Source organism: Etheostoma cragini, chromosome 13, assembly GCF_013103735.1.
Source record: "Etheostoma cragini isolate CJK2018 chromosome 13, CSU_Ecrag_1.0, whole genome shotgun sequence".
NCBI lineage: Eukaryota > Metazoa > Chordata > Actinopteri > Perciformes > Percidae > Etheostoma > Etheostoma cragini.
In genome coordinates, this window is record NC_048419.1 from 6,523,132 (window position 1) to 6,539,616 (window position 16,485).

General features: G+C 40.8%; 1 protein-coding gene and 1 long non-coding RNA gene across 2 annotated transcripts in view; one reads left to right on the forward strand and one right to left on the reverse strand.

Moving 5' to 3' along the window:
* Window positions 1-12,822: 12,822 nt before the first annotated feature.
* The window catches only part of LOC117955669 (CXADR-like membrane protein), a 69,895-nt gene continuing 66,232 nt past the window's right edge, over window positions 12,823-16,485 (reverse strand). The window contains exons 6-7 of the mRNA XM_034890297.1: window positions 14,445-14,586; window positions 12,823-13,741 (exon numbers count right to left, since the gene is read on the reverse strand). Of these exons, the coding sequence (XP_034746188.1) occupies window positions 13,366-13,741; window positions 14,445-14,586 (518 nt within the window). The 3' untranslated portion in view covers window positions 12,823-13,365. The remainder of the gene's footprint in view (window positions 13,742-14,444; window positions 14,587-16,485) is intronic.
* Window positions 14,080-16,485, forward strand: part of LOC117955670 — an 11,484-nt gene continuing 9,078 nt past the window's right edge. The window contains exon 1 of the long non-coding RNA XR_004659110.1: window positions 14,080-14,158. This is a non-coding gene — a long non-coding RNA (uncharacterized LOC117955670). The remainder of the gene's footprint in view (window positions 14,159-16,485) is intronic.

The window sequence follows — 16,485 nt, forward strand, 5'->3', positions numbered from 1 at the left end:
CTGCACCTGGGAGGCTACTTTTTGAAGCCTAAAGGTAGAGGAAGGAAGGGAACCTGCCAAGACCCCAAAACCTGCCCCCAGAGACCCAGTTTCAAGCTTGTAACACGTTTTTGACAGGGGACCCTCAGAAAGAGAGAAGGATCTGTTTGCTCCCTTTCAAATAAACAGCAGCACCCCTGTCTAGTATGTGTCTAACGGCCACTTCTGCCTTTCTGTCAAAGTAATTCTCCCCTAAGCTCCTAATGGAACATGGAAACACTGGACAACAGGGGTGCCCTAACGTTCAAGTCGTGAACTTTCCAATTAAACTGTTTTGCGATTTGAAGTTGAACACATTAAGGAATAATAAAATACATAAGAACACAAGTAATAAACTATATTTATTGATACAAATAGTTTTTATTAATTATTACAACAATTCAGGGCAGAACATGCTCCTGTGACCTACATATTACAAATGCACAGCACAATACACTCAGAGAAAATTGTCTCCCTACCTTAAACTAAGTATGACTGGGGAGACATGGGATCTAAGTATATATACATACACATTAACACACTTACATAAGGAAATGCTCAGACCCATTACAACTGATAGTGATGTGGCAAATACATATCTGGAAAGAAAGAAGAGTAATAAAGAAAATAATATCCAACCTTACAATTCAAAAACATCAGTAAGCCAGTTTTCCTCATTGCCAGCTATCATCCCTTTTAATACAATAGTTGTAAGTTTTTTTCACCAGCATATACCAGAAAGGGGTCCAGATCTATAGACCTATAGCTTCCCACCTCTACTTGACATTTGGAACACTTTTTAGACAAACTTGGGTTCATCTTATGTCTGCTATGAGCTGTGGTGTGATCTGCAAGCGATGCAATATTCTGAACTGAGTCTCTCTGTTGCTTTTACATAATGGAAATCTATGTAGCTTACCGCCATATTTCCAACCATGTTGATTCATCTAATGTGAGATTGAGATCAGCATCCCATTTGCCACAAAGATATTCTAAGATCATATTGTTAGCAGAGTCATACCCCTGACCGATCAGCATACCCCTGACCGAGAACTGCTTTCTTGCCTCAACCAAGAAGTAAACGTTCCATTGTGAAGCCTGATAGTCCAAGTCATATCTGCCTTGGTTCTGAATGAAGCTGAGAATTTGCAGATACCTGACGAAGTGGTTTCTCAGGAGGCCCTATTTCTGTCGGATTTGATCGAATGTAAGCATCACTCCTTTATCCAATTAATGAGTTAAAATCCCCTCCCCACATCTTAAATCTGATATCTAAGTAGGCCGGAACAAAATCCATGTTACCATATGTTGGAGTTAGTCAGGACAATGCTTTAGAACGACGCTCTAACTTCCTGATTGCTTGCCAAGCTTACAGACTTGTTGCAACTAAAATGTTATTGTCCTCCACACTCTTTGTTTTCCTTGAGTCCAACAATACTGCAATTTCCAATTTGGAGATGGGATAAATGTGAAGTGATTTTAAACCCAAACAGTACAGCACTTTAATATGCAGTCACAGTTTTTTGCAGCTGAGAGAGATTTCAAATCTAAGTTATAATAACAACAGCTTCCAGTCAGTGTTTATAATGATGATGGACAAGGCCAAGGACACCGGAGAGTTGGAAAAGGAAGGAGAATGTTTTCCAACGTCTTTCTGCTTGCATACTTTCTCCCTTTTTTTGGCATGGTGGGGGAAAGTGTATAACTGAAAATCTTTTATCTGTGTTCAGCTCCCCCAGGCCATGGAAGAAGCCTGCCTCGACATTTCAGTTGCTGTGTGCCAGGGTGGATCAGGTACACTGCCTGGCTAGGGCCAATAAAGCCTGTGTTGCTGACAACAACAATGACATGTATATTTGTTGTCTTTTGTTGTGTTCATTGTATTTTGAGGAAACACAACCAGCATTACTTATAACCTTTTTTTGTGGTATTGTTTTGAATTTCTCTCACCAGTGTGCACTATGTTGTAGTGTGTATTTTTGAGGGCTTGTGCATCATGGCTGAGACAAAGTTCGTATTTCAGCCAGATTGAATGGTTTGGACTGGAGAACTTCATTTTGACCTGAAAAAAGGGGAGTTGGGTGAGACATTATGGAGTTGTGTTTAAGTTTTGAGGAAAAGAGGCATAATTTCAAGAAATGTGTTTAAGTAATAAATAAAAACGAACTGAAAATTGAGTAGGGGCCGTAAGCAGAATGAGCTGATGGCTCAATGGTAGATCTATCCTTGGCCCTGCAGTCCCATGGCGAAGTGTCCTTGGGCAAGACACTGAACCCCAAAATGCCCCAGATGTTGTACCATTGGATTGTAAATGTGTGTGAATGTTTATCTGATGAGCAGGTGTCACCTTGTATGGTAGCCTTGGCCACAGTGTATGAATGTGTGGGAATGGTTTCTATACTATGTAAAAGTGCATTGAGTAGTTGGTAGGACTAGAAAAGCGCTATATAAGAACAGTCCATTTACATTTACAGCCATGTTCAACAATGGCTTCATCTCTTAGCATTCAACTTCTGGACTTATACACTTTCTACCTGTGTGTAATGCTCTCTTGTTTAAAGACACTCTTTTATTTTTAACCCTAAACCTTCTTCATTGCATGATGCCATAGTAGCCCTTTACCACTAGAGGCCAACATTGGCTGAACAATGGATTGTAAAACTTTTCTGGCCAATGAAGACAATAGTTGTTTGACAGTTGTTTTACAGGAGCTTGGCAAATAGTTCCCCCCTTCACCACTAATCAATGTTAAGGGTCAACAGTCAACCTGAAATCCGTCACCTAGGATACACTTCAAGCTGTTTAAGGCCACAGTTCAACAGACAAGGTCCCGCTTTAACTTGTAGGAACAGTGATTCCCAGTGAACTACAGATGTGAAAGATTTAAACAGATTTGTCACTGCATCAGTTGTACTTTGAAATCAGGGATGTCAACATGAACAGGTTAATGACACCCTGACACAAATTCCTTTTCACACCACACATTTTTTAAATGTGCGATTAATGCATGCATGTTCTGTGATTTCGCTCCGTAGTATAAGAAATCAGGAAGCTGCACCTTTGTGGACAGCATTGCCAACGTGGTGTCTGTCTCGCTAGATTTAGCAACTTTTCTGAGCCTCTTAGAGACTTATGAATGCATTATTTCTATTGTAATTCATTCCTATGAATACAGACCACAGATCCTCGATTAAACACTAAATAGCGATGCTCTCTCCTCCTCTGTCCTCAATCAGAAGGGGCAGGGGATGGGGGAGCGGAGCGGCAAACAGGGAGCGGGTCTTACAGTTCTTACAATACATCCATGAACAGTAGTGGATGGAGGACAGAAGCAAAGCTCTTTGAGCAGAAATGAATAAAGGGTCTTTTGAATGGCAATTTGAGTTCCAAAGCCCTTCCAGATGGTTCTCTCCACCAGACTAAAGTTATCTGCATGTACTGTCCATGTGAACTGAGTTACCACCGGAGTATGTCTAGTATTAAATAACATTACGGCATTAAAAACTGTGCAGGGTCAACATTTCTCTTCTCTCTTAGTAAGGCTTGCTTGTGAGGTGCATTCAGACCACCACAGCTCCAATCAAAAAATGTAAGATCACCCATTATCAAAAAAACTGCAAGTACATGTGGAAAAGCAAATTGCTACTGCCTGCACAACAGTACCTCCAAGTTAAGTTCCTCGATACACAAAACATGTAAAATACAGAAAAAAACAGACAACAAAAGGGAGAGGGGGGGAAACATAGCCAGAAAAGGATAACGCTTAAGGTAGGTCTGTGATTAAGATTGGATCTTCCCCATAATTATCTAGTTGGAACAGCAACTTGTTCCACACTAAATTACCTTTAAAATAAACAAATTTACCGTCAACAAAAACAAAATGCACAAAATAGCAAGCACATTGGAAAGGCAACTCTAGCCTGGCAGTGGTCCAGCTAGCCTGTGAAAGGTGGGCATTCAGAAACACAGTCTCCGTAATCATATCAGACAACAGTGCAAAAAAAACAGTACGCATTAAGAGAACAAGACAAACCAAGGGTTGAAGCGTTGGCCCTCCTCGCTGCCGCAAGAGAGCCAGGTTCACGTAGTTCTCTGAATCCTCTGAGGAAGTGAATGATCTATACTCGCCGCCTTCCTTGATCTTCCCTTGACTTGTGCTGAATCCATGGTTTGGGGAAAGTGTGGCGTCCTATGACCGTGACAGTAATCTGGGGAGAAGCGAACCCTCCGACCCCTGACGACGAGAGGAAAGTTCCACATAGAGTGTAGAATCGCCTACCTGGTTGTGTAGCTAGTGGCGTTGTTCTTTGGGCTATCAGTGTAAATTCTGTGGACTCCCATAATCTGGATCTGAACATCTGCCAAATTCGGGAACCACTTACGCAGGGAACGCGGGAGATACTGAATAGCATTACAGCCTTCCACCCCCTCCTTCAACCCAACAATGCGGATGTTGCATCTTCGGTTTCTGTCCTCCATGTCTGTTAGCTTCGCCCCCATCTCTTTTAAAATGTGGTTACAGCTGTCAAGAAAACTTGAGTTGCTTTCCACAGTAGTTTTTAGATGGTTCACATCAGATCTGATAGAGCCAAGGCTTGCAGTCAAAGATGCTAGCGGAGCATGAATAGCAGCTTCTCGTCGATTCCCAACTGTTGAACCTGGGAGAAACGTGGTTCGAAGTAGCTTTTCTGTTTCTCCAGTACAGCCTCTGCAATGGCATAAGTATCGCTGCGTTGTGCTCTGCCCTTGTTTGCCATTCTGCTTCAAGTATTTCGCAGAACCATATAAAACAACTATTTGGCAAGGTTGGGCTAGGAGCTTTCCTTTAAGTTGCCAACTCTGTCAGATGATCACGTGATGATCTCTTTAAATCAATATTTTGTGTCAAATTGTTTATTTATTTGGTAGAGGTATCGGTGTAATAAGTGGGATAATTTAGAATGAGGTGGTCATTATAGCAACTACAACTCCTTCAGGCTAATAACAAGGCCTCGCTCTACATTTTCCCGTACGTAACACACCTGTTCATAGCATATATAATCACACACACAATGGCATATTTACCTCTTGTAGATCCCAATAGTCCAAAGTACAGCATAACTGGTTATCAGCCTCCAAGTTATGGATAATACTGCTCTCTTACAACGTACTGATCCTCACAGAGATTGTTCGCGTCTCTCAGACTGCATCTCTCAAACTAACCCCGCCTTTCTACCTGGGTTTGTGATTAGTTTGGCTACTAGGTCCAATAAAAATAAAAAACAGGGCGATCTCTGGTCCACCCAGAGGGAGCCTGCGCCCCATGTGGGCTGAGTCTTTTGCGGTGGCCCGGGTCCAAGTCCGACCTGCGTCTCATCCCCCATCTCTCTCCCGCCTTTCCCGTCTATACACTGATATCAAATAAAGGGAAGAGCCCCTCCCCCCCCAAATAATCTTAAAAAAATAATAATAATAAAGTAAAGAAAAACGAAGATTGACATATTATGCTATAATCAAGTTAAGCTGTGTGGCCAATTACACATGATGAATAATACAAACGTCCTCCAAACTACAATCAATAGCATGAACTCCAACCTTTTATTGCCTTTTAACTGTGTATATAACTTTTACATGCTATCCATACTTAACCATTTCAAAATAAATGTATATGACATGAACTTATGTTTTCCTCATCATATTTTACTTTTTTTACCACATTTAAATGATTTTAAAGTATTTCTGTTTTCTGATCTATTTACGTCTCAATGTCTAAATGGAATTTAGCCAGGCCTACACTAGTAATAAGTGCCTTTGACTTCTGAGGACACTTACTTCTAGAATGTAAGATAAGTACTTACTTGTAATACTTATTCTGATTCACTGCCACTGGATCTGCAGTCTTAGGTAAGTTGACTGCTTTAGTATAGCTTTTTTTGCTCATTCTGCTGCTTTTGCTGTTTTACTGTTGGCTTTGCTGCGTCTTCTGTTAGGGATGTGTGTTTTGATAATTTTGGGTGTTTTCTTACCCACAGTTGTGATACCGGTTAGGGTTACTCTGCGACTGACTTCAACCTGTTTAGATACATTAGACCAGGCTAGAGCAAAGTGTGGGGGTGTTGAGCTGTGGTTAATGACTCTCCATTGCAGAGCCATCATCACCCGCGGCAGACTCTATACACCAAGACTCAGGAAGACAAAGTCAAAGGAGTCTATGTGGAAGGCTGAGTGGGCTAGGTATCTTATTTACTTCGCTGTTGTTTCTTCATCTGAAACGTGCAGTTTCTTCATTCCTCTTCACATATCCCATCCCAGAACCCTAATATTTTTGCTTGGGTTTGTTATTATTATTATTCGTCGTCTTCCGCTGCCTCTCAAATTGCAGTGAGCTGGAATTTGGCAGAAACATGAAACTTGGCCCAGTGACTGAAAAGGATGTGCATTTGGTTGCCAAGAAATATGAGCTCAATCTGCTGCAGGTTGGAGCTGTAATTAACGATAAAAAAGCAATTTTTGAATGAAACCGCCACACAAATTCAAGACCAATTGACTTGAAATTTCCCACACAACCCAATGTGCTCTACAAAAAAGCCTCATTGACCATAAAGGCCCACCATGATGGATTTTTTGCTAATTAGCATAATGGGAAAACACTACAAAAGGAGCCAGTTGAGGTGGTTCGGGCATCTGGTAAGGATGCCTCCTGGGCGCCTCCCTAGGGAGGTGTTCCAGGCACGTCCAGCTGGGAGGAGGCCTCGGGGAAGACCCAGGACTAGGTGGAGAGATTATATCTCCAACCTGGCCTGGGAACGCCTCGGGATCCCCCAGTCGGAGCTGGTTGATGTGGCTCGGGAAAGGGAAGTTTGGGGTCCCCTACTGGAGCTGCTGCCCCCGCGACCCGACTAGGATAAGCGGATGAAGATGGATGAAGATGGATGGATGGAAAACACTACAATTAGTAGAACTTTTTCATCATTGATTACATCAACACCACAATTGATTTGCAGCCTTGTGGGACTTGGATACACAACTTTAAATAAGCTAGATTGGAGAAAATACATACCTGCCATCAATCACAGAATTTTGCAAAGGGCTGGGCTTAGCAGGGAGTTGGCCATTTACTGTTGTAAAAATTGTCGCAAAAACGTGGAGGAAAGAATTTCACCAAAATTGGTACACATGGTCTGGGGGTGAGTAGTAACCAGGATCCGAAGTGTCATATGGATTGGTGCATGTGGGCGTGGCCTAATGAGCATTTATGCCTTTTCTCAAGTTACTGGGGCCTGGAATGAGCTAGAGACATGAAAATTGTTAGCATAGTTAAAACTTATCTAACGCTGTTTATTCTACTTGATGGCAATTGCTCTGCCTCCTTCTGTTGTTTTTAATGTTGTTGTGTTATTTATTTTTTGCTGCTTTAGTCGTATGTATCCCTGTCCGGTGTCATTGAGTGCCGAGAAAGGCGCCTTTAAATAAAATGTATTATCATTATTATAACTGATTGTGATGTGCTAATGCTTCTTTTACAATAAGATGCCCGTAGGCCTGATGGTGGTGCTATAATTTAAGGCCACAACTTCAAAAGGGCACGTGCTTTCATGAGTGGTTTCATGTCCACTTTAATTCATTGATCTTTGTGACAAGGAACTTTAAATGGTTAATAGAAAATACAATTAAACTAAATAACAGTAGATTGATACTTTATCTGTAGACCATTGATAGTTGTGTATCACTGAAAGCCAGTCCAGTTTGTCATTCAACATTTCCACTTGTTTGAATGTCTTTGTTCTTTTTACTTTACAGGAAAGTTCTTCTTAACAACTAGATACCGAATGCCTTTAATCTGTGTGGGGGGTTTACATGGCTGGCTTGAGTAAAAAACAAATCACAAAAATGTAAACAAAAAATAAACATATGAATTATTTGGACCAATAAATCTGACGCCCAGGTCTGATAAAGACTGAGGTGCGGTTGAAAACTGGATAAATCGAGTAAGAAGACAAGTCTAGCATTTCCCTGCTGTCTTTCATTCTGCAGTAATATGCGGTTATATAAGAAACCCTTAACAGCGCAGATCTACATGGCTGCAGCTTAGTACAACCATGACAGATCTTTTCATTGCACAGGACTGTTGCTTCCAGTTCAGCAGAAACGGTCATTAAAAAAACATCCTGCCACGTTGAGAAGCACAGTCACATCCAAATGATGCTGCTTCATCAAACTAGTCCAGAATGTTGAATAGAGGTCAAAAATTTATTTTCTTTCCGCCCACTTCTGAACATGGTAGGCAAAGCACGTTCAGTTATTAAACACAAAAAACAGACTGTAAACAAGAGTCTGTCTTACTTTAGGAATAAAGACAGTATATCTATGTGTATCTCCATTCAGATTTTGTTTTATAAAATAAAAACAACAACACAATAGCACTGAGTTTCTATACAGATATCACTCCTTCATTCAAGCATGAACATGGTTTTCTTGGCCTGACATTGATATCATCAGAGAGGAGGGGAATAGCCCCTTCCTGACAGTGCGTCCTGTGAGCTGTATAAGGACTTTCATATTTACATAAAGAAATTTCAAGAGGGTAGTACTCTGTAGAGAATGCATACAAGAAACAAATCCAGAATCAAATGGACCCCAGAAACGAGATTTATGAATTTACAATTTTTTTTTTTTTATGACGATTACATTTTATCTTTAGGAGTACAATTTCTATACTACATAAGCTTTAAGGTAAAAAATAACATTCTTCCTATAGTTTAGTATCTGTAACATGCATATAACCATCATTCCTCTCATAGATTTCTTTAAACTTTACACTCTATGCATGGTAGGAGCTTGGGAGCTCAGCCCCATTCCGTTGAGAATGATGCTTTTTCAGTTAGAATGAGTGCAAATGGGACAAAGCCTGCTTCAGTGATAATGTCAAACAACCAATTGAACATTCAAACCCATTTACTTTATCACCTCTACACAGCTGGCCAATCACACTGTGAAATGGGTGGGAATGTTGGATTGGCAATTTTTTGGAAAGTTACAAAAATGGTTTAATAATTATACAGCAAAAATGTGTGTGGGAGGGGGGTTCTGCAGCAAACATCTGACAAGCAAACATCTGACAAGCAGTTCTGATAGTCAAGACAGGTCTAAACACATGACTGCTTTTGGATTTTGTTTAATTGTGATGACACATCTAACATTGTGCTCCCATCTTATCTCAGTGTTTGATGATGGGAAGAGACTGACATTAAAGATATCTCTGAAAGTCTATGGAAAGTATTATTAGAGTATTACTGATTTTCTTGACGAATTAACTGCAAAAAAGTAACTGCGAAAAAAAACATACACAGGTTTCAAGTCAGTTTGAGATTTTCTTCACCAAACAAAATGTCCATATATGTTGATTATGTCAGTGTAGAGAAGGATGGGTAAATAAAACATAGGACTTTCACCAAGGAGAATGTTGTTTGTGTCTCATGTAAAACCAAAATCCACTTTGACTATTTTGAAGTTAACCAACTAACTTTGTTAGTATATAACCATGTCACCGACTCTGTAGCAGACTTAATTCATTTCAAGCCAAACCATGTTCTTTTCCTAAACCTAACCAAATAGTCTGGTTGCCTTAACTTAAACAACTAGTTCAGTTTCACATTAACCATGGGTTTAACACTGAAATTGGGAAATATCACTGGCTGATATGGAAACAAATGAATTTAATTCAGTTTTATAGTGTCGAATCCTAACAGAAGTAATCTCAGGCCACTTTAGAGATGGAGTAGGTTTAGAACACACTGTATCATTTACAATACCAAACAGGACCGCAAGGCTCTGGAAAGAGTGGTTTGATCAACATGCAATGGGCGCAGCCCTACCCTGCCTAAACAGCCCAGTCTCATGACAGTTCGTGAAATGCTGACGTTATTTATCAGTTGATTTGTGTACAGGGACATGATTTTCTCATTTTTATTCATGGTGGTGAGCATGACTGTTAAACCAATGTAGAGTATTTCAATGGGAAGTTTCTGTCGTAGTAACAGCACGATTAAGGTAGCGAGTACTATAGAAAAGCCCCAAATCCACGTAAGGACGTTGGTTGGGGTGGTGGATGGGTCAAACAACACAGGACTTTCATCCCGGGGAACGCGTCCCGCGCGTTGCAGTTCCTTTTCGCGTTCTTTTACTAACCACAATTTGCGATGTCGCTGTCTCCCGTGTGTGACGGTGCCTTTCCTCGTTGTTCTTTCCCTAACTACAGCCGTCCTGTTGTTGTTGAGTTAATATAGAGAGAAGGATAAAATCCACAGATAAATAAACGGCTGTTGAATTGATTCTCTCTGCAGTATGCACATTGAAAACAAGAATTAGGATAAAAATACAAAGGGACATATCTTCATTGCAAAGATCATCTCAAATATACACTGGAAGTGTTTAACAATACTTTGAATATTAAGGTGAACAGTAGTACAAACTAGAAAATTACGCAAGAAATTTTGACAGGGGGCCGAATACTTGGTGTGTATCCCAATGCTAATATTACCAGTATTAAGTATGCTGTATCATGGAGTTACATAGACCACACGCTGTGTGTGTGTGTGTGTGTGTGTGTGTTTGTGTGTGTTAGAAAGGGAAAATACAATGCTTGACCAAAGGCCATCTGCACGGCAGGTATATAGATAATTATCAATAGTTATTGGTTAGTAGTGGTAATTAGTATTTGTGTTGCTCCCCCACTTTTGCATATGAGATTCAGAGACCAAACACAAACACACATATTCACATACACAAGGTAGAACTTGTTTTCATGGCCATTTGCACAGTGAGTGACTAGAAGACAGAGGGAGAGACAGTAGCTGTATTCAAAACCGTTCCCCATCACGGAATTAGTGCACTATATAGTGTGTTCGCCATCTTGTAGTGGTGTTCAAATTCTCCTCGGTAAATTTTAGTCATTACAAAGTCCACTAAACAATACCCACAATGCACTGCTTATATGATTCTACACACAATGCATGTTACTCCATATACCACAATGCATCGTGGTTGTGTTTTCCCGGAGGAGAAGAAGAAGCGGAAAGACCCAGCGGAAACTGAAAAGAAAAAACGGAGCGGGCTTTTGTTTCTAAACATTTGAAATGTAACATGCAGCATATATAATATACAAGCTTTTACTACTCTCCTAGGTGCTTGGTCTGTTTCAGGGCCGTATTAGAAGTCATTTGATGTCACACAAATAACCGGCTCATCTACTGACACAACAATGTTTTCAGTGTCTGGGATCTGGTTTGGTCGTTCCCTATATTGTTCACTGTTTAATAAACACAGTATTAAGCGAGATCTCAGCAGCGGCAAAACAAGCTGCAATGTAAGTTAATAGGGCAGTTGTCCAGCTTTTATTTACCTTCAAAAAAGTGCTTGTTTTGCAGCTGACAGTCTCAACTTAATATTCTAAGTTGTACTTAGTGTCATCATTAATCATAGGTGTGTTCTAGGCAAACATGCAATAAATCAATCAGCGACAATGGCGCGATCACTTCCCGCTGCTTCGAGACAGCAATACGCCCAGACTGCACCTGAACACACCTCCCTGTAAGACCAGCACGCCCATGGACGCACAGATTGATGCAGGTGCATTTCCTGTGTAAATGACATGGGTGCTGGACGGGAAATAGGATAGATAGGACCCAGAACTTCAGTGTATGTAGTGGAATGTTGAACATTGGTGGCTAATACTTTATGACACAAAATCTAAAAGGATATAGGAATCACAGTTTAGGTATTGCTCTGTTCATTAGGCTCAAGTTGGGCTAGGTCCAAGTCTGGACAATCACTTTGCAGTCAGATTTGCAATATTATTACAGTTACTTTTTAGATGAGTTCAAATGTGATCATTCAGAAAATGGCTGTGCTGTCATGGCATTGCTGTAAAGGGGTTTGGGACCTTTTGGTCATTCGGATATATGCACACATGTCATGCATCGGCCTACTCCAATAATTGTTGACACTTTGTGCAATCCACTTGTTTATTTATGTAATATGTGTATTTGGCGTTTGTGTTTCGCCTAGAGCGGCGGTAAAAAACGCACTGGTCCTGAAAAGAGCTGGTAGGTTGCAACTCACAAGACAAGTTGAAAGAGGAAAAGGGATATGAGGCAGATTATGAACTGAAGAGAAGGAATGAAAGTGAAGGATGGAGAATTTGTTCTCTGTCTGTCTTCAACTGTCGGTAAGTGGACTGTTTTTATACGCCGCTTTTCTAGTCTCAACTATGTGTCTGTCAGTCTCTGCCTGTCTGTCTGTCTATGTCTGTCTGTCTGTCTACATTAACTCAGATTAGTGTCCCGCTTGTAATTTACAATGTGTTGTGTTGTCCATGGTTCTGTGTACGTTTGATCATGACAATGAGCCTATTTATCTTAAAAGGCACTCTTTAGACAGCTCTATTGTATTAAGAGTGCACAAGGACATGTCATCTCAGCATAAACTATTTAATGAGTCATATAAAACTCATTTCTGTTCGTAACAAACAAGTTGACATGGGGATTCCTACGTACTGCAGAGCAATCACCGTATATGATCTTAGTTGGCACCACATTCAAACATTTCATTCTTCTTCTATCGAATATAAACCATCACAACGTGGCACTTTCTCAGTAGGGCCTTAACCCTGTAACAATCTTCACAACTATAAGCACTCCTGAAAATGCACTTCTGAATTCTCTTTGAGCCTCGACACATCAGGTATGAATATAACAATCTCACGTGTCCTGTCTGAAGCCACACTCAAACTAAAGAAGGGAATTGTGCACATCTATGTGACTTTTCAGTCGGCACAGAGGAAGCAGTGGCTCAGTATAATTTACGTCAACATTAAAAAAATATATGACACATGTATGGATGGATATATGAAGCGTCCACTTAAGTCTGTTTATACAATCAGGGCCATTCATCCTGTTTATGTACTGGGACAACCTGCACGTAAACTATGTTGTCTTCAGCGAAAAGAATGACGCTGCCATGTCATGTAATACGTTGATTAAATGTGAGTCTGGTTGGGCGCTTTGGACTTCCTCACATTACATTACCTCATCCCCATTCCCTCCCTGGCTTATGCAATCCTCTCCTTCCATAAGACTACTGTATCTTCAGTTTCGACACCTCCTTGACTTCGGAAAATCAGTCTATGGCACATGTTGCTCAGGTGCCTGTGTGAGAGTTGAATGGCTGAAAGTATCCATCAGATAGCGAAATGGTGGGAATATTTCTAGATAATATAACTGGATCTATGTCAGAGTCTAAATCCTGGGTTTCAGTTAGTCGCCGTGTCCTGAGGCTGCCTTGGTCTTTTCCTCTGTGTCTTCGCATCTTCTACACAGTCTGGAAGGCCTTGGTTTGGGCAGGGACCATGACAGGCGTGGCCCCCATGCGGTTCAGGTTTCCAGGACTCAGCTTAGGGGGAGGGCTGGGCTTGCAGTTGGAGGTAGACGTGGAGGTTAGCGTTGAGCGTGGTTCAGGAGTCTTGGGAACGGTCTGATTGTAGCCAGGTGGAGACTGAGGGAAGGAGGAGGCTTGGCAGTTTTCCTTGAGGGCTGCCACAGCAGGAACACACGCTCGTGGGCCTCGGAGCCCCATGTTGTGCACCATGGACTGAGTGGAGGAGGTGCCTGAGCGAGAGCTGCCAGAGCGGGACGACGAGAGGGAGTTGGGCTTCACCAGTTTGGCTTTGGGAGCCTCTGCATCCTCCCTGAAATGAGTAGATGTGTGCATGAGTTCAAAGAGTGCCCTCAACAGATTAAATTAGCATTTACTAGTGGAGTGAAATTTGTCCAAGTATTCACTTCACTAAATTTCACTGACATTGTGCCATTTTTGTGTGCCAAAGCAAGTTGATTGATTGATACAGCTGCACGCGTTTTTAGTTTCCATGCAATAATTCAGGCTGGGGTTATAGCCACATGGTTAAGACTGCCAGAGTAATGTTTCGATCCAGGCATCCCATGACTCGTGTTTTCACAACCTTCTACCCGTGAAAGTACCCTGGAACGGCAGTCAAACCGCAACTTGATACATTTTGATCAGATTGTTGTACTCCCAGTTACAGTTTTGACGTCACACACACATAAACAACAACGGCGACCCCTGTTGATGCCGTTCAGATGCCGTGAGAAATATTATAAATAGGTAACGTAAAGTAATTCCACACATTGTAATCAAAACAATACACAATCGATTGTGTACTACTCCAGGTTATATTTATTAAATGAAGCCCAAAATGTTTCGTTGACTAGAATCGCTAGCATCAGCAAACACTAGCTAACGCTAGCTAGAAGGGTTTGTGGTGACGTGGTGACTTTGACCGGGACTCTACTAAATTGTGAGTTGTGACTTGCATTCGTAACTTACGGGCTAAAAACTGTGTCTGGAACGCAGAATAAGTGTCCATATACCTGATTTCATTTGGGGTCTCTTCTTCTTCATATTTCTTCATCTCCTTTTTGCGGAACACCAACCAGACGATAAGGACGATAAGGACGACTCCAAAGGACACGCCAACCACGGCCCCCGCTACCACACCCATGCTCCTTACATCTAAAGACACACACACACACACACACACACAAAGTTGTGTAAGAATGAGTATACTGATATTGAACTTAAAAGGGAAATTCAAACTGAAATACATTTTCTATTCTAGAGGTGCTTTCCCTAATTTAGAACTGTGAATACTACAAGCCAATAAAAATCCCAATAAATCATACAGAATATACTGCCTTACTTTCAAACCCCTCACCTTAACAGGTCCTGGGACGTAGTCTTGTATGACGTGTGGTAAGTGTGCAGGTTGCCGTTTGTCTAGGTGTGATTATAGTGTTCAAATGAAACCCACCATGTACTTACTGTAACACATGTATTGTTAAAGTGTGCTAGATTGCCTAGTGAGATTACAAACGTTCTCTACTTGTTGTGGGTGCAACAAGAACTCATGTTAACGACGTTAGCATTTGCTAGTGTGGAGATGCCAGGCTTCAGAGCAGCGGGCTCTGCGTCCAGAAGACTGACACTCTGTCCGGATGATTAGATTACACGGCGTGCAGACCTGGCATATTTTTCACATCTTGATGTGAAATTGTTGATTGTTGTAAAGAGACTTAATCAAAACAATTTTGATGAGTTATACTTTGTTTCTGTACCCTGGAGATCCAGAGTTCTTGCAAGAGCACAACTTGAATTTGCTCAGTGAGTTACTCAGGCGTGGAGTAATGCTGCTCATTAGCTATGCCATTGCAACCAAGCTGCACCAATCACATCAGTGTATCTGATATGGGCGGGCCAGAGGTGAGCTGCACCAATCACATCGATGTATCTGATAAAGGCGGGCCAGAGGCGGGGTAAACAGATGAGGACAGTTTAATCTACCAGTTAACTCCGCTGGTTTTATGATGAGTTAGCAAACATTAATTAATCTTGTCTTGGTTCGTAAGAGAGACAAAATTGAATTCAAAAAATTGTATTTTCCTGTTTAGGCATGAGAATATTTTATTTATTTATTTATTTTATTTTATTTTATTTTATTTCTTGACATGTTGATGTTTTTTTTGTTTTTTCCATCATTCACAACAAAACAAAACATGCAAGAATCAAATACCCTGAAGAGAGCCACTTGGCCAGGCATGCCAAAACACTTATTTTTGAACTTCAATACTAAATTGAAAATAATCTCAGAATTAAAAAGCACAATGTGGTTCACTTCATAGTGAAAACTAAATATTTTCACCCAGTAAATGCAGGTTTGTTCCGCGGGAGTGTTTTTATCCAAATCACAATTTTTCCTAAACTACTTATTTTGGTGCATAAGCTAAAAGGGAAACAACAGTTTTTTTTTATTAGACCCTATTTTCCTGTTTTTGTGTCTAAGTGACTGATGGGAACAACAATCTTTGACATTGGTACAGTATTAAGCGAGATCGCTGCATTCGGCAGCAGCAAAACAAGCTACAATGTAAGTTAATAGGGCAATTGTGCAGCTTGTATTTACCTTCACAAAAGTGCTTGTTTTGCCACTGACTGACTCAGATTATTTTTCTAAGTGTCTGACAACATTATGGAAAGAATCCCTACAGAGATAGGGATTAGAGCCAACATATTTACACATGTAAATCAGTAAACTATGTTTATTTCAACCAAAACTAGAGTGGTGATGGTTTGAAAAGTAAGGAGACAACCCAAAACAGCTTCTCATAGTTTTATTTTGTTTCTGTCGTCTTTGAATGAAGTGTATTTTATAATGCTAAAATACCGTTTATTTACATGGAGTCTGGTGGGTTCAGCGAACGCAATTTTGCGAATGTTTTTATGTTTAAAAAAAGGATGTTACTCTTTAACAGTCCTTAGAAGTCCTTTCCATTTACATTTGTATATACACTCACCGGCCACTTTATTAGGTACCCCATGCTAGTAACGGGTTGGACCCCCTTTTGCCTTCAGAAC